The sequence below is a fragment of the Lissotriton vulgaris genome, chromosome 1_1 (assembly GCF_964263255.1).
Source record: "Lissotriton vulgaris chromosome 1_1, aLisVul1.2, whole genome shotgun sequence".
Lineage (NCBI taxonomy): Eukaryota > Metazoa > Chordata > Amphibia > Caudata > Salamandridae > Lissotriton > Lissotriton vulgaris.
Genome location: NC_141685.1, coordinates 401293492 through 401321478, shown reverse-complemented (window position 1 = coordinate 401321478; position 27987 = coordinate 401293492). Strand labels below are relative to the sequence as shown.

The following is a 27987-nucleotide window of genomic DNA, read 5'->3' as shown; positions in this document are numbered from 1 at the left end:
TGGGAGTGGCCGGGGCCGGACTATTGGACCGACTGAAGGCAGGGGGAGGGGCAGGGCCGAACTAGTGGACCGGCTGACTGCAGGGGGCGGGAGGCACCGGCTGCAATGGAGCCTAGCCCCCGTCAGTAGTAGAGGCCATCTGCCCGCAGCCCTTCAGTCTGCTCTGGGGCTCCTCTCCCAGTCACCAGTGTGTAAAACGCCTTCTTCTCACCCCTGGCAACTGACCCCGTGCGCCTTAAGATGACCGGCTACTCCACCAACATGTGGGTCAAGCTGCCCGTGATCTGTGCCATCCTGGAGGGCATCACCATCATCCTTTTCGCCATCTTTGTGCGGTACAACCACGAGACCAACTTCTGGGCGTGGCACGAGCACACCAAGAACCTTAGCGCCTCAGACCTTGAGAACGACTATACTACCGCTATCCGAGTGAGTGGCGCCAACCTGTATGGAGAGGGCACTGGGACAGGGCGGGTGCGGACTAGTAATTGAGATTACAGTTGTAGAACTAGAAAACTTCAATCCTGACTTCTACACAAGACTGCGATGTGTGATCCTGGGGAGATTGCTCGAGGATCTCCGTGTTCACTGGCTCCCTTATCTGCTACAAGTCTGGAGGGGAGCCTGTGTGAAATGCTGGACCTGCACGTGCAGTGTGTGATCTAGTGTTCACAATTCTCGCTAATAAGCGATAAAGGAAGGTAGGACTATTTCTACTGCACACGAAAAAGTGCACAATGTTAGGAACAATTGATCCCGAGTTGCACAAGGCTAGGCTACACGGCAGCCAGTGCAGAGTTGTTTTCACCCTGTTGGTAATGTTAATGATTGTAAGTGGCATTGAAAGTCCATTTCTTTACTGACACACACTGAATGCGCACGTGGCATGTTGCATTATCTTGGCACGTGGGGCTCTGTTGCACAAGGGATATTCTGTGCTATCCATAGAAGGTAGAAGAGCACGTCTGTCACGATGACGCATCTGCACATGTCTCACCCGTCACACCTCTAGGGGGGTCGGGCGTGTCTCTTCGTCCACACCCAATAGGGATCTGTGTGACCCTCCTCTGTCGCACCTTTAGGGTGATCTCTGAGCATGTCTCTTGAGTGAATCACCTGTGCATGTTTTCAGACACAGCTGTAGGGGGACCTGTGAATGACTGTTCATTCACACCTCAAGGGGGACCCGAACCTGTCACTTGAGTCACATACGTACATGGACCTTTGCATGTCTCGTCAGTCACACCTGCAGAGGGACCTGTGTATTTCTGCTCAGCTACACATGTAGATGGACCTATGCATGTTTCTTCAGTCACACCTGCAGAAGGACATGTGCATTTGTCTCCAGTGAAACCTGTACAGGGACCTCTGCATATCTACTCAGTGACCTCTGCAAAGGAGCATGTGTAGGCCTCTTTGGTCACACAGTCTCCTCAGTGACGTCTACAAATAATTTTGTGTATGTCTCTCTGACCACACATGTTGGGAGACCTGTGCATGTCTCCTCAGTCTAACTCCTCTACTGGGACCTGTGGATATTTCTTAAGTCACACCTGCAGATGAACATGTGCATGTCTCTTTAATGACACACAGGTAGAGAAACCTGTGCATGGCTTCTCAGTCACACCTGCAGAGGAAACAGTTGGTCTCCTCAGTCACTAGAGGGACTTGTGCATGTCTCTTATGTCATATATGTAGTGGGCCCTTTGCATGTTTCCTCAAACACAACAACAAAGGGAACTGTGCAAGTCTCTTTGGTTACTCATGGAAAGGGACCTGTGTATATCTGTTAGTTTCAACACATGTTGAGGGACCTATACACGTATTCACGGCCTGTGTAAGTCTCCTCGGTTGCATATTTAGAGGGACAGAGCAGCCAACTTTAAAACTGGAAACCCGGGTTCTAATCTTGGAGTCAGCTCAGCAACCTGTAGTTCTGGGCAAATTACATATTCTCCCTGTGCCTACTACAAATGACTTTGTCCTCACGTACTGCTTCATAACAAGCATTGGCATAGCCAATAGGTCTCGCATCTGGGATCGAATAAGTGTTTAGCCAGGCAACAGTTAATGTTGTTGCACCGTGGATATTGTGCTGGATACCGAAACACTTATAGGTACCAAAGGCGAGACCTATTGGCTATGCCAATGCTTGTTTATTTGGCCTTAAAGTATTCTCAGCATGCACTTGCAGACCAGCCCAAGGAGCATTTCAATTGCTTTTCAGACACAGCTAATGAGGTTGCTCCTCTGCATTTCATTAATTCTTCTCGTAGAACTACATCTGCTCCTTGGTTCTCCCATGACCTGGTTCTAGAAAAGAAATGCCGCAAACGATTAGAACGTCCCTGGAGTGTAAAATATAGTCAGGATGATAAAGCAATGTATAAATTAGCCGTAAAAGAGTAACATAGAAAAATCAAGTTGACACACGCTGAATTCTTTGCAGAGAAAATCAAGATGGTACATAACTTTTCACAAGAAACTTTTAAAATTGTAAAATAGTTTCTTCACACTAATGCCTGCTGTGCTAGGATTCCAGCTTCCAAGGAACTGTGTGATCAGATAGCTGCAAATTCTATAGAAAGAATAGTAGTAGTAGATAGTAGTAGATATTTATTGAGCGCCTATTTCACCCTTAGGTCTAATAGCGCTTAGAAAACATTCAGGGCTCATTTATCATCTCAATGGGGATCCTTTCGAGATGATGATCATAAACCTAATATTAATTGTACTCTTTCCAAATTTGGTCAGATTTCATTAGATGAGTCTAAATGTCGATTCTTCTGTGCAAATCCAGCTCTCCTATGGACTCATGTCCTCCAAATTTACTATTGCACTGTATTGTATTAAAACATCCATCCTCAATCATGTTTTCAACTCTTCCCTGATTCATGGACTGGCTCCTAAATAAGGAAAATAGCAGTAGTTATTCCTTTATTGAAAAAATTAGCCACAGATCCAACTAAACTGGAAGATTTAAGCCCTGCTTCATTAGTGCTGGCAGCAGTAAAAGTCTTGGAAAAATGTTTAATCCCCAATTAAACGCTTATTTAGAGAGAAACAATTTATTCCATCTTTTGCAATCATGTTTTCACTCCAAACATAGACCAGAAACTACTACTTTGGATATAGTTGAGAAAATCACATTTTGTCCTGATCAAGGTCAGATGGCCGCCCTCAATCTGTTGGATTTGTCAGTGACTTTCGACACTATCTCCCATGAGCTATTACTATTTAGATTACATGATCTGGAGATTGGCAGGTCAGCCTTGAGCTGGATCCAATAGTTTTGATCTAACAGAGAACATGCTGTGTATTTGGAGCTGTTTCTCCCAGCACCTAATATAATGAAGTATGGTGTCCCTCAAATCTCTTCACTGAGCCCTACATTATTTAATGTGTATAGGATGCATCTAGCATATATTGTGAAAAAATATGGTATTAAAATAATATCCTACGCCGCTGACACTCAGCTTGTCTTCTCCATTGGGAAGAAAGCTCTTTATGAGCTGGGGCTAAAGGCTGGAGAGTGTGTAATCCATTTAATTACATCCAGCGGAGCCAGAAGTATTCGTGCGGTGTAAGGTATCGTGGATGCTGCAGCAGCTGAAGTTCGAGGAAACCGGAAGCGCTCAGTAATGATTCCTAATGAAGGGCACTATGCCTGAAATGCATAGGAGAAATTAATGCCAGAGATATAAGAATGAACAAAATTATGTGAATATAACATAAAAATATTTGAACCTAATTGATGAAATAAATAACGTTATCAAATTGAGTTGGATGAACATTTATTGTGGAGTTCTTGGGATTCATACCTAGGTACAAGAAGGTGTGCGCTAAGGTATGGGACCAACTGCTAGCTGGAACCACATGTTGACCTAATTTACTAAACGCCCTGGACACGAGGCGTTACCTCAGTAGCACCCATAAGTTAAAGAACTACAGTATATTTTCAAGTAAAAAACGAGGTTGTGCACAAATCAAATATTCATTTCTGGTTCAGTTAAATCAATGCTTAAAAAAGTGGTGAACTGGATGAAGAGGAATTGCCTAAACTTCCAAAACGGAGATCTTACTCTTAAGTGGCACTCTCTCATCATTGCCTATGACTGGTGGACAGAAGAACTAGGGCCCCCTCTCCCACCCATAACGGTGATGAGAACTTTAGGTGTAAAATGTAAACACTCTCTCCTTTAGCCACTCTGCCATGGCTCACTCTTTTGACCCAATGACTGGTGGCTGGAGGAACTATCACCCCGTCCCCTACCCACAATGGTGGTGAGAACTTTAGGAGTAACATTTGACAACACTCTCTCCTTCAGCCATCTCTGCCATAGCAGGTTTTGCCACACTAAGGGCACTAAAAAAGATGCTGGAATATGTTCCCTTATATGTTTGGAAAACCATTGTCCACGCCGCCATAATCTCAAGATTGGCCTACGCTAATGCTCTGTATCTGGGTCTCTTTGCTTATCTACTTAATCAGTTACAGATTGTGCAAGATGCAGCAGCAAAGTTGATTTTGGGGTTTTGGGGTTATTGCATTACGGGCCTTTCATCAGATGGCTCTCAGCCATCTTTGCCTTAGAGTCAATCATTACCTGCCAGGCTGCACTCTGCGTTCAGAACATGCTTTTATTTCCCCCAGTTTTGTTTGAAAACCAGAGGATACTGCTCTTCTACGGTGTTAGCTGCCAAGGCCTGGAATGGGCTCCCTTTAGCTTTACGTCATCTTGAGAAACAAAGCCTGTTTACGACAAATTAAAGACTTGGCTTTTTGACCAGTATTAATCCTTCTGTCCTTGGGTCCATTCTTCTGTTCTAGAGCTGGGACGCCAGTTGGCAGCTAAGCACTCTACAAATACAATGATTGATTGATACACTGAAATAGCAGACAGTGGAGTATTGCAGAATGAGTGGTGTACACTGAAGTACAATAGAGTAGAGTGACATAGACTAGAATTTGCATACAGCGGAGTGATGTAGAGTGGTGCAGAGTAGAATGGAGTAGGATATAGTGGAGTAGCCTACAATGGAAGAGCGTACAGTGGAGTGGCCTACAGTGGAGTGAGGTAGAGCGGAGTGGCACAGAGTCGAATAGCTTAGAGTTTAGGGTCCTTGAGTGCAGTCCCTTACAGTAGAACAGTGTATAGTGGAGTGGCATACAATGGGGTACAGTGAAGTACTGTAGAGTGGAGTGGCATACAATGGAGTGGCGTAGAGTCAAACCGCGTACAGTGCAGTGGCGAAGAGTGGAGTGGCGTAGAGTGTAGTGTGGTACATTGTAATAGCATACGGTGGAGTTGCATTGTGTGCAGTGGCATATATTGGAGAGGGGTGCAGTGGAGTGAGGTACAGTGTAGTGACATACAGTACAATGGCATAAGGTGAGTTGTGTATAGTAGAGAGGTGTAGAGTGGAATAGCGTATAGTAGAGTGGCATAGAATTGAGTGGCGTAGAGTGGAGTAGCTTAGAGTGCAGTGGCGAGAGGAGTTGTGTACGGTGAGATAGCTTAGAATGGAGTAGCGTAGAGTGGAGTGGGGTAGGGTTGAGTGGTGTAGAGTGGAATGGCATACAGTGAAATGGTGTACAGTGGAAGAGCGTATACTAGAGTGCCGTACAGTGGAGTGGCTCAGAGTGGAGTAGCATAGAGCAGAGTGCTATACAATGAAGTTGTATACAGTGGAATAGTGTAGAGAGGATTGGCGTACAGTGTAGTGGTGTACAATGGATTGGTGTAGATTGGAGTGTCGTACATTTGAGCAGCTTACAGTGGAATAGTGTACAGTGGAGTGGTGTCTAGTGGAGTATCATACAGTGGAGTGTTATAGAGTGGAGGGAAGAACAGTGTAGAGGTGTAAAGTGTAACGAATTTCAGTGGACTAGCATAGAGTGGAATGGTGTACACTGGAGTGGAATGCAATGGAACAGGGTACACTGGAGTGGGGTTGAGTGGAGTGGTGTAGACTGGAGTGGCATAGAGTGTAATAGCGTCAAGTGGAGTGGCGTAGAGTGGACTGACGTAAAGTAGATTGGTGTACAATAGAGTGGCATAGAGTGGAGTGAGGTACAGTGTAGTGGAGCATAGTGGAGTGATGTAGACTAGAGTGGCCTTTAGTGGAGAGTTGTGGAGTAGAATACCGTAGAGTGGAGAGGATAAAAGTGTTGTGGGGTAGACTGTAGTGGTGTATCGTGTACTAGCGTACTGTGGAGTGGGGTACAGTGTAGTGTTGTGGAGTGGAGTGGCGTACAGTGGAATAGTGTAGAGTATTGTGGTGTAGAGTGGAATGGCGTTCAGTAGAATGGCATACATTGGAGTAGCATACAGTGGTTGATGTAGAGTGGAATAACGTTGACTGTTATTGGTGTACAGTGTAGTGACGTAGAGTGGAGTGGCTTATAGCAGAATAGTATAGAGAAGAGTGGTGTGGAATAAAGGGTCATATAGTGGAATAGCATAGAGTGCAGTAGGGTAAAGTGGATTGGTGTAGAGTGGCATATAATGAAGTGATGTACAGTGTTATAGCATACTCTGGTTTGTCATATATTGGAGTGAGGTATAGTGGAGTGGAATAAATTAGAGTGGTGTATGATGAAATAGCGTACAGTGCAGTGGTGTGCACTGAAGTGGTGTACAGTGGACTGGCATAAAGTGTAATAGCGTGGAGTGGAGTCACATAGAGTGGAGTGGCTTACACTGTTGTGTCAAAAAACTCATATTCAGGCCCATAGTTCAAAAATGTTAAGTAACAACATAATGTTTAAACTTTAAAAATTACAGAAATTCACCAGTTATAGTTACAGTTATCTCAAGTACCTATAACCTGTACCCTGAGGTAACTTTAACTCATGAATGCCTGTTGTAGAAAATGAAACAAAATCAAGAGCAGTGGTAATTATATTCAAGCACCCTGGAGAGAACCCTAACAAAAGCAAGTCACCTAGAAAAGTAGTTGTGGCCTGTACCTGGACCAACAGGCACATGCCATACTTTACTTGAAAAAAAACATCAAACACAAAAGTATCACATTAGCCCCCAGCATTTAATGGATGCGGAACTCCCATACAAATGTGGGACACAGCACCTTAAGGACAAGTTTTGTAATAGTCACAAACATTTTAAGTCCATTTTTCAAACATATTTGCACACTTAAGTTGCAACAGGAAGCTCTCGATGTACCTACTCTAGAAGGCGTGAGAAGGAGCAGCCTAGTTTCCAGAGAGGGTTGACAAATGAAGGTCATTAGTAAAAATATCTTTAGAAGAAAAGTTTACTAAACTTTATTGAAAATGTATACATTTCCCAGTCCTAACCTGTTACACGATTTGCATATTTGTGAAATTCACAAGCGTAGGGATATGCCAACAGTCGTTGACGTGTTTTTTTTAGTAAATTCCCTAGACTTCGCAACACTCATTAAGTTTGTCATAAGTTACCCCTGGTTGGGAAGGGATAGTTAGTGTAACGTAGGAGAGTCATGCACCATGCCTGTTTTCATGAATGAGGCATCTGTTCATAAGGTGTAATAATAATTTAGCGTTATTCAAACAGTCATTGCGAGAGGGTGTGGTGTACTGAAATATGTCAAGCTTGAAAAATTAAGATTTGAATACATTGACTAAATATACCACACCTTTCAGAACATTGTCTATCGGTGCACTCATCTGGGGGTTGGACCAGTTAGGGCCTGGTTACAAGTTTGGCGGTGCGGCGCAGGGTCCACCCTGCCGCCGCATTGCCAAAACTGTGGTTAGGCCACCCAACAGAGTACGAGTGTTTCTCGTCCTTGGCAGGTTTTTTTTTTTACATTCCCAAAGCGGTGCCTCTGAAAATGGGCACTGCAATGCAAATGCCAAAACAGTTCCTGCACTGTTTGGACTGTAAAAGTCCATCCCACACGGGAACTGGGTTGCATGCACACAGGGGGGAACATGCTGTGCCCCCCTGAGGCACTAGAGGACCCTGTAGGGACCCTCTTTGTTTAGTCCCTGCCAAGATTTTCATGGATGAGGAACCACCATGAAAAGCGTGGTGGAAAGGAAACTTGTAATATGCTTTGCGGGACCGCACGGTCCTGCCAAGCTTATTGCAGCCTCAAGACGGCCACAACACTGCCAGGGAGCAGTGGTTCCTTGGTGGCTGTGGCGGTGCAATGGTGGTCTGACCACCCAAATTGTAATAGGACGGTCGGAAGACCACCACTGCCGGGACCCCTTGAGTCTGAAGGTCCATGGACCGCCAATCTCGTACTCAAGCTCCTAAATCATACCCATATGTTTTATAAGTCCCTCAAAAAATTCTGTACAGGGGGCGTGGCTAAGATGGCGGCCTGAGAGGACATATACAGGAGAGGCTCCTCGTCCCGGACCCCCATTAATGCCCTTTCCACACTCATTTCCCCCTTGATCAATCCACCTGCTGCCTGCTTTTTGGGGCTCGCGGCGGAGGCCCCCGACGAGGCTGCACGCAAAATAAAAGCGGCGTCTGGGACCTTTGGCGAAAGTGAGCGCTGCCCCATAAGTCTTTATGCGGACGATATCCTCGCAGCGGTAGAAGACCCCACGAGATCGGTACCGGCATTCCTGACGGAAATGGAGGTATTTGGAAAAGTGTCGGGTTTCAAGATGAATGTTGAGTAGTCAGTGGTCTTGCCTTTGGGGCGGAACGCCCGCACGGCTAAACGCGATCCGCGGTGCTACGGCGGCCTCTCATCCCGTCTGTCGTTGCCGTACCTGGGAATATCCCTGACGCCAAGCACGGCCAAACGGTCGAACAAAACTATACGACCCTGCTCACTCAACTACAGGGTGATCTGGCATGATGGCGTCAGCAGACACTCTCTAGGCTGGGGTGAGTAGCAGCAATCAAGATGTCACTGTTACCAAAAGTCTTGTATTTGTTTCAAACCATCCCGGTGACGCCGCCGGTAGGACTACTCACAAAACTATAAGACAGCATAAGGCAATTTGTCTGGGCTGGTAAAAGACTGCGAATGCGCAGGGACTTGACCTCGCGCGCCACGTCGGAAGGCGGCCTGGGGGTCCCCGACCTCCTTCGATATTTCCAAGCAACGCAACTCCGGTACCTTCTGAATCAGAAGAACAATGGCTATTTCAGGACCGAGCAATAGCCCAAATGTCCTTGTGGAAGGTTCCGTTCTTGAAACGTACTGATAGACCCTCAAACCTCAAGAGGTCGCCCATCACCCGAACAGTGATGCAGGTGTGGGACAGGGTGGCGGTTCCAAATGGCCTCACCACCACCTTTCCGTCCCCTATGACGCCCCTGTTTGATAATCCAGCCTTTGAACCGGGCACGGTACCTGGGTCGTTCCTACACTGGAGGTCATCGGAGTGCAAGTCGGCTGGTCATCTCTTCGACCCTGACGGATTCATGCAAATGAATACCCTACAAGACTTCTATACGCCTCCCCAGATTCAGCGTTTCCAATATTTCCAGATCAGGCATTGGCTTACCGCGAGAGAGGTGTTGCCCCAAGTGAGTAGACATCTCACGGCTTATGAAAAGTGGCTCCACATGAAAAAAACGGATAAACAGGTGATCACGGACCTCTATAAAATGCTCTGCCCGCCCCCTTCAACCACACGCTCCGCGAGCCAAAAGCGATGGGAGCGAGAACTGGATCGCTCCTTCACGGACAAAGAATGGCAGGACATTTACTTCAGGGCCCACCATACTGCCCGAAACGTAGCTTGCAAAGAATCGGCAGTGAAGATAGCATACTACTGGCACTTGACACCTGCACGACTACACCAAAGCAACCCGCGCCGAGACCCGACCTGCTGGAGAGGGTGCGGCCAACTAGGAACACTTACTCACATACTGTGGGAATGTGTGGATGTAAGGGAGTACTGGGAACGGATGCTACGTGACATTGACAAGCACTTTGAGATGGAGATCTCCGATTTCCAGCTGCTAGGTCTCCCCAACGCAATCACACTCCCCCTCAAATCACAGGGAAGCAGATGGGGTTGGCAGTAGGGGCAGCCACACAACATATCCTATCACTATGGGGCACTATAAGAACACCCACATACACGGGGTGGCTTCGTAGGCTCTGGTACACTATGGGCATGGAGCGGATACAGGCCTCCCTTACTCAGACACGGGACACCTTCCTGGACACGTGGCAGCCCCTGATCTCTCTCCTGTCCGATGAATTTAACTAACTCACATGCCCAAAATACCTCAAGGTCCTTCGACTGGCAGACGAATTCATGCGGGGCACGGAGACCTCAACCTAAAACTCACACTGTCTATACACCTCATAACGCTTGATAGCTGCATATTGACCACACCGGGGGGAGGGACACGGGAGGTGGGGAAGCTGGGGGATCGGTGGGTAGGGAAAGTTCATTGGTGTTGGGGTTCTTTGACCACATTGCTGGCCGGATCAGGGCCCTTACCTGCCTTCATGGACACACTCTTCTCTATCGACGTGAGGCTCGCCCTTAGGACGGAAAGTTGGTAAGTCAGGTAGAAGTTGTGGGTGTTATTTGCATTACTTTTTTGCCGACTTGTCATATGTTTGAAGCCACAAAATTCAATAAAAATGATTTAAACAAAACAAAAATTCTGTACAGCGTCAGAATAATGATGCTGTGTTAATTTGTTACTTTTAAACACATCAGTGTTTTGCAAGTTAATCTTTACCAACAGACTTACAAATCTCATGCATGTATGATTAACTTTCTGATCGTTGGTTTGTATTTGTCATTCATAGGTGTCAAATGTGGTGGAGTCCTCTCAGCACCATCTGGCAACTTCTCCAGTCCAAATTTTCCAGGACTTTATCCTTATGACACGGATTGCATGTGGTTGATAGTAGTTCCAGAGGGATCATCTGTCCTGCTGACCTTTCACCACTTTGAACTGGAGTACCATGACATCTGCGACTTTGACTATGTCAAAGTGTACAATGGGATTTCTGAAGATGAAGGCAATCTCCTGGGGAAGTTTTGTGGCCCAAGCTTACCACCTCAGTTCACCTCCTCCTGGCACGTCATGTCCATCATTTTTCACTCTGACAAGCATGTTGCGAGTAAAGGTTTCTCTGCTGTCTACAGCAAAGGTGAGATCTGATTCATGCACAACCTTAATAACCATTATTCATGCAGACTCGTCAATAGAGTAATATTGTGTAACTTGAGCTGCTAAACCTAACTGATCCAAGTTCTCAATTGAAGGCATGTTGCCTATATACAAAAATGTCATACATAATTAATTTGCATATTGATGAATATATATAATTGCTTTGTGTATGCTTCATATCCCTGATGAGGAGCAGTAGAGCATTTAAAGATGGGTAATATGTTACTCTGTGGGAATGTTTCGGAGAATTGTGTGTGTATGTTATGTGACCTATGTGACCAGAGTATTGATAGGAGGACCAAAGGTGTACTCTTATACCGATGTTGTCACTGTGCCTTGGCGTGTACTGAAGCAAAATGAATGAGAAATATGATGCTCACACTAACACATTACTGTGTATGGATGAAGAGAAATGTGCTAAAGGAGTTAATGAATCGTGGCCTACAAGAGAAGTGTTTTGCTTTTTGTTTGCATGGCAGGTTGCTCCTTTGATGGTAGTTGGGAAGTGGGAACATGTAGTTGAGCCTATGAATGGAGGCCTGAGAGATAGCTGAGCATATTGTTGCACCAACCATCACTCAGTATGATTTTGTTACCAGTTTTATGTTACCATTCTGAGTTCCCTATTGTTCATCTCTTCCCAGTGATGGCAGGTGTTTCAATGTGGGATCAATTTGGCAAGCACCATGTCTTCACTACTTTCCTGAATTCTAGTTGGGCTTGGATTTTTCTTGTCTTTGATGGAACAGAATTCCAGAATTTGCTGCTTTTTTGAGGGAGAAGGATCTAACACTGTGTTATTTCTTGTAACAAGGGGCAGTTCATGCCACTCTAGAATGGGAAAAAGAAAGACAAGGGAACCCTACTCACGACGGAACCAGGGTAATTAATTATTTTATGAAAAACAGTGGCTCCTGTGGAGAAGATACTTAATTCTAGATTTAGAAGAAAGGCAAAAATGTGCATATATATACAGGGATTGAGGTGAGAAGTCAGACAGAAATAAAGCCAGAAACACTGATTACGTATTTCAAAAGTTGTATTGAAGTTTAATTTCACAGTAAGAGTGATTACACATGAAATATCAGAAATTATTTACAATTGTGAAGTGTGTCCCAAGTGAAGTTATGAACCTTAAAACATAGAATTAACATTGGTGAAACAATATGTGTAGGTTTCCATTTAACTTTGTTATTTCCAAAAAACAACCACTCTATTTTTCAAAACATAACATCTATATGGTGATAAAATGTTAGTTTCAGTAGTTCGCTTTTCTTAAATGTCGACAGCGTTTTGACCCTAATGTGGATGTAGGGTCTCTTCAGGACCTACGATGTGGGGACATCTGGGTTGCGAATTGCTAGAATATATGTGCCGTGTGTTAAGAACCGTGCATTGGTGAAAATAAAATTTACTCACTAGGAAACCCGGCCTGGTTCCCTAAAAAGCGTATGAGTTGTAGCAATTCAGGGAAGCACAGTGGCTGTCCTTTATGTTGCAGTACTCGGAATTCAAGGATTCCTAGGGGTCTGTTGTGCTGGTCAGCGTTGGCGTATACTTCCTTTGTTGCTGACTGCGTAGATTTCTTTTAGTTTTTCTTAGCGTTTCCACAAATGAACCGCTTCAGTCGGTACCTGCAGGAACCGACTGAAGCGGGAATGGGAAACATCCTTTACAACACGTGCAGAGCCACGTGTGCCGTTTCCTCGCAAGAGCAGCCACACTTGCCTTAACCATGCATATGCCTTAACTATGCTTTTGCGAAGTTAAGGCAATGTGCAGTATAGAAGTCCGGATGGGCAAGAACAGGAAGTGTCCGGACAGAAAGCCTGATGCGGACAGCTTAGAGGGGCTGAGGCTGGGGCCGGGTTTGGAGGGTTGTGGGGCTAGTTTTAAGGATGGGGTGGTTTTTATGGCTCTGGGGTAGGTTGGGGTTGTTTCTAGGGCAAAGGGGTTCAGGGCAGGGGGGCAGGTTGGTTTTAGGGATGGGGTCGTTTTTAGGACTTGGGGGTGGTGGGGTTGTTTATAGGGCAGGATCCTGGGTTTTTAGGGCTCAGGGCTGGGGAGCGGGGTAGTTTCAAGTATTAGGGATTGGAGTAGTTTTTAGGAATTATGGGGTTCCAATTTTGTAAGGGCAGGTGCCAAGGCTTTAGGGCTAAGGGCAAGGTGGTTGGGTAGTTTTAAGGGTGGGGATTGTTTTTAGGGGTCAGGGAGGATTGGGTTGTTTATAGGGCTTAGGGCAGAGCGACTGGTGTGTGTTCTTTACCACACATCCCTTTACCAATAATGCCTTTGCCATGAAATTGCATGGCACAGGCATGAATAGTAAAGGAATGTGTTGTTCAGACATATTCGTTGTTTGTGCTGCGTTGCTGAGACACGCTTGGCTTAGCCATGCGTGCCTCTGTCGTACTATATTCTAAAATGGATTGTTTTTACCTGAATGAATGATGGGCTTTCATTGTGGATGGCCCTGTGGGTGATGTAAAGTCTTCAAAGTTGAACTTCTGCAAATGGGTGCCAATGGAGAGTTAGATGGCCAGTGGCATATGGACGGGTAGTGGGTATCTTGCTGTGACATTCTGGATTCTAGTGTGTAATTAGATGTTTCACAGGTTGGGCAAAAACTGGTAGGGTTTGGCCTAACTTTATAAATTTACTGGGATTGAGGATCAGTTACCTCTTCAAACATGATGATATGATAACTTGCCATATCAGCCCTTACACGTGAAACTTTTTTTTAGGTACTGGGTGAAAATCTTCACAGTCAGCTGTCTTTCTTGTAAATGGATAGCTGTGGTGCTTTCATTAAACCCTTTTTGGGTGTGATAAGTAAAATACATTCCAACTATGATCCAGAAATGTATCACATTTTGGTTAAGTAATGATTTCCAACGTTGGAGCCGCAAAAGTATTCTTAACTGGTTGACATCCGGTTTTTAATACCTTTGACGTCTTACTGAGGTTTCTTGCGGTTCCAAAATTGTATGCATGAAAGTATTTTGAATTCTAAAAAAGTGGAAAAACGTCCCAATCTCCATGCATAGAATTTTAAGGCTTCCCGGAAAAGAAGCTTTGAAAGGCTGGTTCTGCCTGACCTACCAACTGAGGATTATGTAATATTTATACATTCTTGTATACTATTTGGCCAATGAGAGTGCAAATTAGGAATAACTGTGTTAACAAGAACACAGGGTGACTTTTAAATGTTAAGATCAGAAACTCCACATACCTGTTTATTGGCATTCTTGCATTACTTTGAGACACATATCAGGGGGAATGTATCCAGTAGTTCAATTTTTTTATGTTATATTTGCTGAGATGTTAAATAATCAAGGATAGGAAGGAGCGTACTAATCAAAATTCACATTGAATAATTTGAACTCACAATACCAATTCTGCATAGAGACGTCTTCTGAGTTGTTCACAGATTTCTTTATTCCTTCAGTTCAAAAATTCTCAAAGTTCACAATACAGATTCTACAGCCGACGCGTTTCGTCCCGGAATGGGACGTCCTCAGGGCTGTGGAAGCCAATTGCATATAAACACTAGTCACAAACGTGTTCATTTCAAAATAAATCTAACAGCAAAGAATTTTTTTTCTTTACTAACATGATTAGTCTAAACATATATCATTTAAACATTGAGTAACATGAGCAGAAAATATATTCCGTTATATTGTAAATAACCACTTAAAGATGCAGCTTGCCTAATGAACATTCTGAGTCCCAAACAAAAAAGAGCTACACGTAAATGTCCACTATTGAGCCAGGTTTAGCTTCATTATTCTAAGCACCTTTTATACAATACAATTATCCATTGCTCACCTTCTATCACTATATTCTGGCCACTGTGTGACCTGGTAGTGAATTACTGTCCAGTTCGCAAAATTTCTGAAGGCGACTCAAAATCGAATTTATTACATGTCAGGGCGGGAACATTGTGGTGATCAATAAGACTAGTTATATGGATGAAATCAGGGGACAACTAAGTGATCAGGATTGTTATGTGAAAATGAGTTCTAACCCTATGAGAGATGTATCGATGTGTATTGCAGAAAGGTTATATACTTGGAAAGAAGAGGGGTTGTTGGACAATATGGAATATAAATATTTGAATGTAACTCATCCTACTTTTCCAATTTTATATACACTTCCTAAAATACACAATAGCAAATCAAATCCCCCTGGAAGACCTATAGTCTCCAGTATAGGGAGTATCACCGAACACTTATCTGAGTTCGTGGATGGTTTTCTGAAACCATTGGTGATGAACTTGCCCTCATACATACGCGACACTACTGATGTCCTCAACAAACTACAGGATTTTAAGTGGGAGGATGGAATGATATTGGTAACAATGGACGTAGTAGAGTTGTACACCTGCATTAAGAATGACAAGGGCCAAGAAGCATTGATCCACTTTTTGGGCAGCAGGAGTGCTGCCTTAAGACATCACTCACAGATGTTCGTTGACATGAGCGATTTGATTTTGAAGAACAATTTTTTTCTATTTGAAGACACCTGGTACCACCAGGTTAGAGGGACGGCAATGGGATCCAGGTTTGCTCCCTCCTATGCCAACCTTTTTATGGGTTGGTATGAGAGGGAGCATGCCTGGGGCCGTAACGCAACAGATTGGACGGACCTGGTCCTTTTCTGGGCCAGGTTCATAGACGACATTCTTATAATCTGGAGGGGAACGTCCTTAGAACTGATTAAGTATTTGGACTATCTTAATTTGAATGACTTCAATGTTAAATTGACTATGAATTGTAGCACAACCCAAATTGAATTCCTTTATGTGACATTAAAGGTCGAGGGCAACAGTATTGTCAGCAAATTGTTCAGAAAAAGAACTGCCACCAATTCTATACTGCGGGCAGGCAGTTTTCACCCGGCTTCGGTGATCTCAGGGATCCCGTATGGTGAAATGGTCCGGGTACGACGGAACTGTAGTCGAGACAGTGATTGCGCAGAAGAGCTAGATAATTTACAAGAAAGGCTGGTCCAGAGAGGTTATACTAGAAAACTCCTTACCCAAGCAAGAAAAAGGGTGTCGAGAATTAGTAGGGAATCAACATTAGTCTATTGTTTATAACAACGTACTGTTCCAAATCAGAAATTATCAAAAAGGCCTTGAACAAAAATTGGAACCTATTACAAGGTGTTCCGGGTCTGGTGGGATTGATAGGTGAAAAACCTATGGTGACGTATATAAAATGTTAGACTATCAAGGATAAAATATCAAGGAATTATATTCCAGCAGAGGGCCCAAGGATGAGAAATTGGTTACCCCTACCCCTAAAGGTTTCTTTGTTTGCGGTTCCTGTAATGTGTGTGAATTAGGGATCAATAGAACCAAGACCTTTATATACAAGGGTGACAAGCAGTATCAGATCAATGAGTTTATCAACTGCAACAGTACTGGCGTAATTTATGTGATCATTTGTGATTGTTCCAAAATATACATTGGTAGTACTAAAAGACAGTTGAAAACTAGGATTCAGGTGCACAGGCGTGCAGTAATTAATGGGGACATCAAATCACCATTATATGTTCATATGAAAAATGAACACAAAATGTGAAAAAGTTCCAATTTCACGGAATTCAGAAGGTGACTCAAAATGTGGGGGGAGATGATTGGGAACACAAAATTAGACAGTTGGATCAGTAAATGTAGATTGGTAAAAAATGGGTTGAACAAAGATTCTGAGTTACATTATTTTCTGGATTAATCTCTATTATCTTAGATCGTCTTAATGAGTCAGGAATCAGCTTCATTATGTAAATTCTGAAATATGGTACTGTGCAGGGTACGGTACATTGAATTGGGAGGAATATGGATCCCCTAGGAATGCAGTTTGGATGTTTTTAGTGGTTGATGTAGAGTAGTAACTAGGATATGCTAAAGAGTGCACAGTTAAACGTAGCGGCCGCATGTCTCGGTTTTTAGTGGTTGATGTAGAGTAGTAACTAGGATATGATTTGTGGATATCAGCTAGAATAGCACCAACTAGGATGATTGTTGTAGAGGGACAACCAAGAAAAGGTAGAAATCTCATTGCATTACATCGCAGACACAGTATTATGGTGTATTAGTCGTCGTGTTTAGATTTAATATGTTTGACGGCTTTACCGTGGAGTTGCAAGTTGTGCGGACAGTGGAGAATCTAAAGAGTGCACAGTGAAACGTAGAAGTCGCACTACGTAGCAGAAACTATAATCAGCGGAGCCTCTACATTTGTGGGAATTGAACCAATGACAGTGCCGTATTTAGAGCAACGAGCAATAGGAGGCAGGAGCACATTTACCCTGTTGTGGGTAATGCACTACGCAGCAAATACTAGAGTTTACAAAACTACAGGAGATGGAATGTGTTTATTGGTAGGAACCGAACCAATGGAAACGCCGTATTTAGAGCAACGACTAATAGCGGACAGGGATATATCAAAATTGTTCCGTGTTCAGATTTGATGTTGGGTGGACATACGACCTTGTATATCGGGTGCAGTTGGCGATATATAATTCAGCACATTAACTGCTGCGTTTCATACAAGACAGTAAGAATTCGTGATATGGATAGTAGAGGTCAAGAACGGTGTGGGTAAAGAGTCTACGGCCGCCCTGTACCAATGTTTACATCGCGCTTATTGGTAGAGGTCTAAACCAATGGGGGACCATGAAATTGGAGCGCAACGTATCAGAACAGAAGCTTATATGATGGGAAGTTTGAGTCGGTAATCAGGTGTGGGACAGAATGCGGACCACGATGGAAGTCTAAGTCGATGCACAGGTGTATACAATGTGGAACTAGTTAAGTGGTTAATTAGGGGAGTGAACCTGACTTTGAGGTATATATAAGCACAGTACTGGAAAGAGATAGTACAGACTGAATCGGGTTTGTGAGAGGATGGCGAGCGAGGCGACGGTCATGTAACTGAAGAGGTGAGAATCGAACCTGAGGCAAAATTGAGAGGCGGTTATTTAGTGGGATAACTAAGCGCTCTTTTTTATATGTTTTTACTTGTAGTATGGATATAAGAAAGAATGAAATTTGAAAACCATGGCAACAGACAAGAAGATTGAGAATTGAGAACATAGAAGGAGGTGAGAAGCATTCTGACAAGGACTGGTGATATTGATTCAGTGATTTCAGGCCTTGTGAGATATATATAGTTTTTGACAAATGGTTTGTTTGGTCATTGATTTGTCTAGGAGGATCATTCTATTTGGAAGAACATTAGCTGGTTGGCGTATGTGGATTTTTTTTTGCAGTATATAGGCGATCCCAGGAGAGGACATGAAGTGAGTTATAGAATATGGCTATGTACTAAAATCCACCAATAGGGTGGGGAGATGAATATAATGAGACTATTGATGCATTTTTTTGATATAGCTGGATACTTAGGAAACTGTATTTTGCGAGACATGGAGATTATCATGAATAGTAAGAGGACTGATTAGGATAACATATGAGTGGATAGTAGATTTTCACCATTTGGGAATACCTTGCCTAGCCCCTGACTTCAGGCTTTTTATATATACTTTTCTCCCAGTTGATATAGTATTCATTTTCTCCCTTTAGATCACTGACATGTAATAAATTCAATTTTGAGTCGCCTTCAGAAATTTTGGGAACTGGACAGTAATTCACTACCAGGTCGCACAGTGGCCAGAATATAGTGGTAGAAGGTGAGCAATGGATAATTGTATAGTATAAAATGTGCTTAGAATAATGAAGCTAAACCTGGCTCAATAGTGGACATTTACGTGTAGCTCTTTTTTGTTTGGGGTTCAGAATGTTCATTAGGCAGGCTGCATCTGTAAGTGGTTATTTACAATATAACGGAATATATTTTCTGCTCATGTTACTCAATGTTTAAATGATACATGTTTAGACTAATCATGTTTGTAAAGAAAAAAAAATCTTTGTTGTTAGATTTATTTTGAAATGAACACGTTTGTGACTAGTGTTTATATGCAATTTGTTTCCACAGCCCTGAGGACGTCCCATTCCGGGACGAAACGCGTCAGCTGTAGAATCTGTATTGTGAACTTTGAGCATTTTTGAACTGAAGGAATAAAGAAATCTGTGAACAACTCAGAAGACGTCTCCATGGAGAATTGTTATTGTGAATTCAAATTATTCAATGTGAATTTTGATTAGTACGCTCCTTCCTATCTTTGATTATTTACCTGTTTTCTCAGAGGTTGGGCAGTACCTCTGGAGGGGGTTGAGCGTAACAACATTAGTAAGTTTTGTAAGACTGCTCGTATAGTGCGGCCAACTAGGTAACCCTATTATCGCCAAGTTCATCTCAGTACATTTGCTGAGATGTTTTTGAAGTTGCATGGTTTTGGTTATATAATATGCTTCTCATCAAATGTCGTTATTTATTTCTCACTAACTGTGTGAAAATACATCTGTGCATTGTTCAGCATATCACATATCCTAAGAATTGCTGCAGAGGTTAAGAGAATTGCTCTCTAAATGTTATCTCCCAAAAATATCTGTGTTTATGACTAAGAAAACATTCAGAAGGTTTCTTGCCTCAAACTCATGAAAAATAGAACATTTATTTATGAAAGTAACACAAATGAGCCTGTTTCAAAGCAGATGTTATTGGGGTGCATTTCAATATATGGACCTGAAATGGATTATGATATTTGCCAGGTAAATGGTAGTGGAAGACTTGATCTGAAGCCAATCCCACCTCCCCCAAACTCTGAGATGACTCTGCCAGCCACAGTGCCGACCCAGGGCACGGGAAAGGGGGTAAGGGAGAGTAAACAACCCTGATCCAGAGTTGCAGAGGCTAGGTCTCAGGCCCACTGGTCTAGGAACAGAGATTCCTCTAAAGCACAGACTGTGCTTCCATATAAAGAGAAGAGAACTCACAATAAGTGTAATGATATACGTGCATCAAGTAGTCACAGTAAGGAGTTTGCTGACCATTCAAGGAGAAACTCCTGTGCATCCTTATAGGTTTAAGTTTTGTTGAGCCCACTAAAGAACAGGAACCAACTCTGATCACAGAGAAGTGAGAAGAATGGGTGAGTCGGAAATAAATTAGTCAGCACAAAGGAGGTAGCACTGGGGGTGTTTGGACAAAATATTGCATACTCAATATTGGGATGTCAAAAGTATAATCAACAGGAATATTGAAGGTAAGAATGAAAGTGTTGTTTTTAATATTGTTGGAAAAATATAAATTTTGAGGACATTGGCTATAAAACCATTTGTAAGTGTAAATTTGTATATATTGTATTGTAGTTTGTCTGTATTTGTGTGTTTCGTAAGATATTTTATTAATTATGACATTTTGTTGTTGTTTTATTAATGTTTAAAAATATTATATATATATATAATTTTCTAGTAATAGGATGTTGGAAGGGATAAGGGTGGGAAGATTTTTGTAAAGTGGATATTTTATTTTAAATTAACTGTAAATTATTTTAATGATATGCAAATGAATATTGTAACATTTATAAATTTCTTTTGGCACTTCAATAATATTTCTAATAATAATGTATTTTTTCTGAATGTATATATACATTATATTAAATGTAAAAAACATTTTACTCTAATTATAAAAATAATAAAATCATGAGTTCAATTATAGAAAATTGGTAAAATGTTAAATATATAACAAATAATTTTAACAAAGAAACATAATATATAATACGTTTATCAATTATTATTTTTATTGTAAAGGATGTTTTGAAATATTGGAAACGATAATGTTGTTATACTTAAATTGGAGAATTTTTATATTTAAATTTATTTTAAAACTTTACCTAATTAAATTATGAACATACACTAAATATGTATAGTTTATGATGCCTACATGTATATGTTGGTGTATATGTATATGTTGTAGGTTTATTAATGTATTATACAACATTTTATAGTGGAATTTTTAGTATGTTTAGTATTGGAATACATTCTGATGATTGGAATATACATTTTAACATGTATTAATTTTAATATAGAACGAGGTTATTAATATTTAATTTGAAAATGTATCATGTTTTTTTTTACTTTTATGATTTTCAATTATGCAGTATGATGTTAATCAAAATATATTAATTATTAATAGTAGTAATAAACATTATTTGACATGCTAATATTCAATGAGTAATATGTAGGCTTTTAGTGTGTTTTATTGTAAGTCATTTTAATTTTATTTTGTAGATCAAAAATTATGTGTTAGTATGGAGTACAGAGTGTGTATATAAAATTCATCGGGCCTCATCACGATGTCAAGTGGAAAGTTTCCGCCCATCACCGTCTCGGATTTTGGAACCGACAGACCCATGGTCGGCGGTTCCGCCCTACCAATGCAATGAAACCAAACACTGTTTGGTCAGAGTCCCATTGTTCCCTATGAGAGCCTGTGTTCCAACCAACAACACAGGCTTCCATGGGGAAAATGGGGTGTGTGTGTTAATCCCTGCACCCTGTGGCAGACACTCCACAGTGCCAGCCACATAGTGCAGAGTTTTACAGGGGGTCCCTTAGGTACCCCCTCGGCCCCCAATGAGAGGCCGCAGGATGAAAAGGACCCTGCTAGGGGCCCCCAAAGTTACTTTCCGACAGACTTTTCGTGTCAGACAGTCGACTCAGAAAGGCTGTTGGAAATAGACATTGTAAACGGTTGGTCAGAAACACTGTCCGTAGAGCTGTACGATACGGTTCCGGCCAACACGAGTTCTCCAAGCACCAGTCAGAACAGATTTGGAAGGACCGTGAGGATTACAATCTGACTACTAACATAGTAATCAGTCAGGTGGCTTGTAAACCGACGGAGTTAGTCGGAAGGGTTTCAACGTGCTTTAGAACATTCCAACTATCGGGCGGAGGCTTTCGACCCAACATCGTAATGAGGCCCTTAGTATCCAGCACCTTGCATAAACAATTTTAGGTTGTAGCGGAAATAGTAACAGTCACCCTTTTAGTGTCTAACACCTTCCACAAAATTGTATCAAATGGAGTGGGAATAGGCGTCTAACACCTTCCCTAAGTTTGTTTAGCTTGGAATTGGAATAGGAAATGTCACCCATTTAGTGTCCAACACCTTCCCCAAATTGTTTTAGATTGAAGTGGGAAGAGTAAATGTCACCCCTTTAGTGTCCACCACCTTCCTCTATTTGGCTCAGATGGAGTGGGAATACTAAATGTCAACCCTTTAGTGTCCAACACATTCCACAAATTTGTTTGAGATTATAGTGGGAATAGTAAATGACACCTATTTAGTGTCCAACACCTTCTCGAAATTAGCCTATAATGCAGTAGGAATAGTAAATGTCACTCTTTTAGTGTCTAGTACCTTCCCCTAATTGGTTTAAATTGGAGTGGGAATAGTAAATTTCACCGCTGAAGTGTACCAAAATTGGTTTAGATTAGAGTGGGAACAGTACATGACACACCTTTTGTGTCCACCACCTTCCACTAATTAGTATAGATTGGAGTGGCAATAGTAAATGCTACCCCTTTAGTGTCCAACATCTGCTCCAAATTGGTTTTGCTTAGAGTGGAAATTGAAATATCACCCACTTAGGGGTCGATTCCGATTCGGGAAACAAATCCGTACGACGATTCGTATTCATAGCCGTTTCCGTCCGAATCGTACAGATCCGTCCGAATCGCGTAGTACGATCCGTAGGTAAAAAATACGTCCAAATCTTTGCAAACCGTATGAAACACGAGGTGAAATCCGTACGACATAGACCCTCATAGTGAACCGTGAAGGACTGGGTTCTGTAGGACCCAGCGGTGCCAGGGCACAACACCTGAAACCTTCGTGGGTAACCTGCTCCGGCGTACAAGTGACAGAGACACGGGACACTTGCTTCGGCGTCAAAGACTCAAGGTTTATTTACTACAGGGAACACAGAAGTCACGACAAGTACAACACGTGCAACTTGGGGAGACTGCTTCAAATTGTTTCTGTAGATCGCTCCTTTTATACACGATTTTCCCATAGAGTTACATTACAGACAAAAGTTTACAACCCGGTTCCCACAATTATCCCTCATGGGGATCGCTTTGGTCACTTTGAAACATGTAAGGTCCGGGACATAAGTGTGGAAACATTTGGCGGTTCCCAACTGTCAAAACCCATCTTCCCACCATTAGTACATTCCAATCAGCAGTAAAATAGATCGAAATAGGAACAGGGACAGGTGCAGAGGAAGAGGGGAACAGTGGGGAGATCGGAAAGGGTGTAAAAAGGGGAGGTATCGGGAAACACGAGATACAGGCATCAAAGGGACGTGCCTAATGAGATGCACGGCTGAGACAATAAGTCCGTGCGGCAAGATGAGCCTCGAGCGGCGCCATCTGCCTTACAGTAGCATCCCCCTTATCATAAAGACACTTACAAAAAACATGTGTCTTCCGCAAATATCTTGGGAGTCCCAGGGTCGCGAAGCGGACAACGTCCGTTCGCTGGCTACTTGAGGGCAAGAGACAAAATGGATGCCGTATCTAAGATGGAACCCGTGGGTACAGATAGAAATACCCACGTAACAGACGAACGGTTTAGGTTAGCACAGCGAAACTGCGTACACCCACTAAACTCGTCATTTGCGGTTCATAGATACCAGACTCGACTATACTCGTACGAGTCGAAAGCACCACTTACAATTGTCACGGAACCTCAGACGCTCCTTTTGCCCTCATGTAGGCAAGCACTAGTCAGAATCATACTCGATATTCATCAGACCATCTAGATGTTGCTGTAGCATAGCTCTGTCCAACCGAGTCCCATTGGTAACAGGTGACTGTCTCATACACGTTGTAGCACAGAGGCCACATAAGGCAGGACCACACTGCACACAAAGGCAACACGTGAACAGGAACACCACAACAACTCCGATGATCATCAGAATCTTCCAACCCCAAGTCGACATCAGGCCCCAAAACCACCCAAGCAGCGTCCAATCCCCTACATCCACGTGTATGGATTCGGAGATCTTATGCAGCTTATAGATGGCTTGATAGACAGTTGGTCTCGAATGGGGTGGAAACCCAGTGCGCTTCGAAACATTGTTTGAAATGCTCGAGCTGACCCTTGGGAACTATACGGTAACACCAGATACGGAATTCCCTTATCCGTAGTATGTGGCATCAGCCCACACACCCAACAATTAGTAGTGTTAACCACTAACTGATGCTGATGAAGGAGCTGAATAAAGGAATTATTGCGGAATTCTGCACGTCTAGCCTGCTCGTGTTCAGGTAGGATGTGGAAGGAATGGGGAGAAGCAGTGGAGATAATTTTAGGGTCAGGGGTAGGAGTAGGTGAAGCAGGAGGTAAAAAGTAAGACATCGTATAATACACCCCACCCGCCAATAATGCAGAAGCAGTCAAAAACAATACTAATATTTGAAATATAAAACATTTGGTTCTACTGAGTTGCTGCAGTTTGAGTCTCTGAGCCTGTGCTCTTTCCAAATCGTTCAGCTTCGAGAATGCCATTCCCTACGACCGTCCGCAACGTTTCTTGACGCACTTCGTTCTGTGCAGCAATAGTCAATCCCTAGGAGTTCCCAGGAACCGACGGCCTTTAACCTAACGTCAAGACCTACTATCCAGAAGGAAGTACGCGCGCGGCCCTACGGCCTTTATTTCACAATATATATGCAAACTGTGGAAGCAAAAAAAGTGTATGGAATGAAGCACAATGAATATGTACAAAATAATTACAATAATACGAATGTTCAAACTGATCGTGGAAAACGGGATAGTGCAGTTATCAATGGACAGAACAATATTTTTATTAGTCTTTAGTACGGTTTCGTAGAAAGTATCGGCTTTTCCCAGGACGTGTCTGCTCGTCGAACAAAGGATCCGTTGAAGAGACAGCGTCCTGCTGATCAGTTGAATGTTCTGGTCTCGAGTCTTTTGATGACAATTGTTCAACAGAGTCTTTCTGCTGCGCTGAGGATTCTCCAACAAGCTGTGCGTCGCTAAAAGGTACAAACGCCGGCAATCCTTCGGTTTCAGTTGATGCAATGCCTCTCCTCACCCACAAGTCTGCCGGCAAAGGGATAGGGACCTTCTTGGTATGGGTGGCATGCACCCAGTTCTTACGTCCCTCGAGACGAACAGCAGTCCTTGTGGCGAGGAGGACCTGGTAGGGTCCGGTGAACCTCGGGTCCAGATTAGTCTTGCGTGAAAAATTGCGTGTCACCACCCAATCTCCGGGCTGGAGATGGTGGCCTGGACCCTCCGTCTGCATCGGCAATGCTTCGTGAACCTGTTGGTGAATTAACCTCAGTTTAGCAGTCAAGTCATGTAAGTAGTCAATCAACATTGGGTACTCGAGATCACAGAAAATACCTGGCCTAGGAACCCCCCACACATTCGCAGGACGACCGAACACTATTTCATAGGGGCTAAGCCCTACTCGGGAGTGTACAGTCGCCCTAGTTGACAGTAATGCTAAAGGCAAAGCGTCAGGCCACGAAAGACCAGTCGTAGCCTGAATCTTTGCTAACTTTAATTTAAGGGTGCCGTTATACCCTTCAACCAAACCAGCAGACTGGGGATGATTGGCGCTGTGGAATTTCTGATTAATTCCAAGGCCCTTACACACACTCTTCATCACACTACCTACAAACTCACTTCCGTTATCAGACCACACGACTCTAGGCATTCCGTACCGAGGAAAGTATTCCTTCAGTAGGATTTTCGCAGTAGACAAAGCAGTATTGTCTTTGAGAGGATAAGCCTCAATCCATCGGGAGAATGCACAAACCACAACTAAAACGTATTTCAGGTTATTGCATCGCTCCATATGGATGAAGTCCAATTGGATCACCTCAAAGGGACATGAAGGAGGAGCAAAACTGCCAGGGGGAGTTGGGGTTCCTTTGCCAGGATTGTACATCATGCACACCATACAATTCTTCACAAGACGTTCAGCACATTTCGTAATACCATCATTCTTCCACACAGGAGACAACAACTTGCAAATACCTTTCGTGCTAATATGTGCTAACCCATGCGCCATTGTCACAACGGCCAGCACATATGCGTCGGGCAACAACCATCTTTTCTGATCTGTCAAATCAATCCAACAACCATTCGCATCCAACTTTCCCGTACTTTCTTTCCACTTCATCTTTTCAGTCTCGGTGGCCTCATTCTGAATTTCTTTCACGCTCTCGATAGTGTCCTCACACATGCTCGATTCTGTAGGCCATCTGACCGAACTCGTCACATACATTCGAGTGCTAAGGTTCCGGGCAGTCTCCTTAGCAATCTCATCCGCAAACGCATTACCACGACCAACATCATCCGTTACCTTACGATGCGCACTACATTTAACAATCGCTACCTGCTTAGGCAGCGTAAGTGCATCCAAAAGATCATTCACAAGTTGGCCATGCTGAATCTTCGTACCATGCGACGTCAAGAAACCTCTTTCTCTCCACAGTCGTCCAAAACTATGTGCAACACCAAATGCATACTGACTATCAGTGTACACATTCACACGTTTATCTTTCGCTAACACACATGCTCTAGTAAGAGCAATCAGCTCTGCAGCCTGGGCAGAGTTCTGATTCAACCTTGCAGTCTCAACAACCGTATTCAACGTTACAACAGCATAAGCAGTAGTCACATCACCATTCGGCAACTTAAAACATGAACCATCCACATACAATACACCATCCGGATCTTCCAATGGGGTGTTTTTAAGGTCCACTCGACCTTTTGTTTCTTCTTCAGTCCTCAAATAGCAGTCATGTTCTGCTACTTCATCTGACTCTGCGCTAATTGGTAACAAAGTTGCCGGGTTCAGAACATTACAACGTTTTATCTGAATATGACTTGCCAACAACGTTAGCTCATACCCAGACAACCTCGCACTCGTCAAGTGCTGAGTTTTCGTACGATTCAAAAGAGTATCGACTGCATGCGGAACCATCACCGTAAGCATATTATCCATGACCAATCCTGCTGATTGTCGGATGGAGACCGCAGCTGCCGCAGTTGCTCTCAAACAACTCGGCAATGCTCTAGCTACTGGGTCCAAGGTCGAGGAAAAATATGCACATGGACGCTGCTTACCACCAAAAGGTTGCGTTAAGACACTCAAAGCACAACCTTCCCTCTCGTGAACATATAATGTAAACGGCTTACTGTAGTCGGGGGTACCCAACACAGGAGCCGAACACAATGAATCACGCAATTCAGAAAAACTTTTCTGACATTCTTCCGTCCATGGTAAAGGAGTTGAAACATCCTTGCACGTAAGAGCCACCAATGGTTTCGCTAGCAATGAAAAATTTGGAATCCATTGCCTGCAGTACGACGTGATACCTAGAAAGGCACGCACATCTCTTTGGGTTTGTGGCACAGCCATTCGCGCAATTGCTGCAATTCTTTCTGGGGTCAACCGTCTTCCCTCCTTTGACAATAAGTGACCTAGGTAGGTTACTTCTTGACAACAATATTGGAGTTTAGAGGATGACACCTTGTGATTCAACTCACAGAGATGTTGCAGCAACGACACTGTAGCAAGTTTGCAAATGTCCCGAGTATCGGCAGCCACCAATAGGTCGTCAACGTATTGGATTAAAGCCGCACCGACCGGCAACCGAAACGCATCCAGTTGACCCTTCAAGGCTTGACTGTAAATCGATGGACTTTCACAGTAGCCCTGAGGAGCGCGTTTGAACCGGAAGCTACGTCCACCGAGAGAGAAACCGAAAAGGTCTCTGCTCTCCTCGGCAATCGGTATGCTGAAGAATGCATTCTTCAAGTCAATCACCGAAAACCATGATGCAGAAGCTGGAATCAGAGTCAGTAGCGCCGTGATGTCAGGCACAACAGGGAATTGAGGAACCACA

General features: G+C 43.3%; 1 protein-coding gene across 1 annotated transcript in view; it reads left to right on the top strand.

The window, feature by feature from the left end:
* The window catches only part of CDCP2 (CUB domain containing protein 2), a 304534-nt gene that overhangs the window by 33790 nt on the left and 242757 nt on the right, over positions 1 to 27987 (top strand). The window contains exon 2 of the mRNA XM_086936204.1: positions 10753 to 11100. Within this exon, the coding sequence (XP_086792330.1) occupies positions 10753 to 11100 (348 nt within the window). The remainder of the gene's footprint in view (positions 1 to 10752; positions 11101 to 27987) is intronic.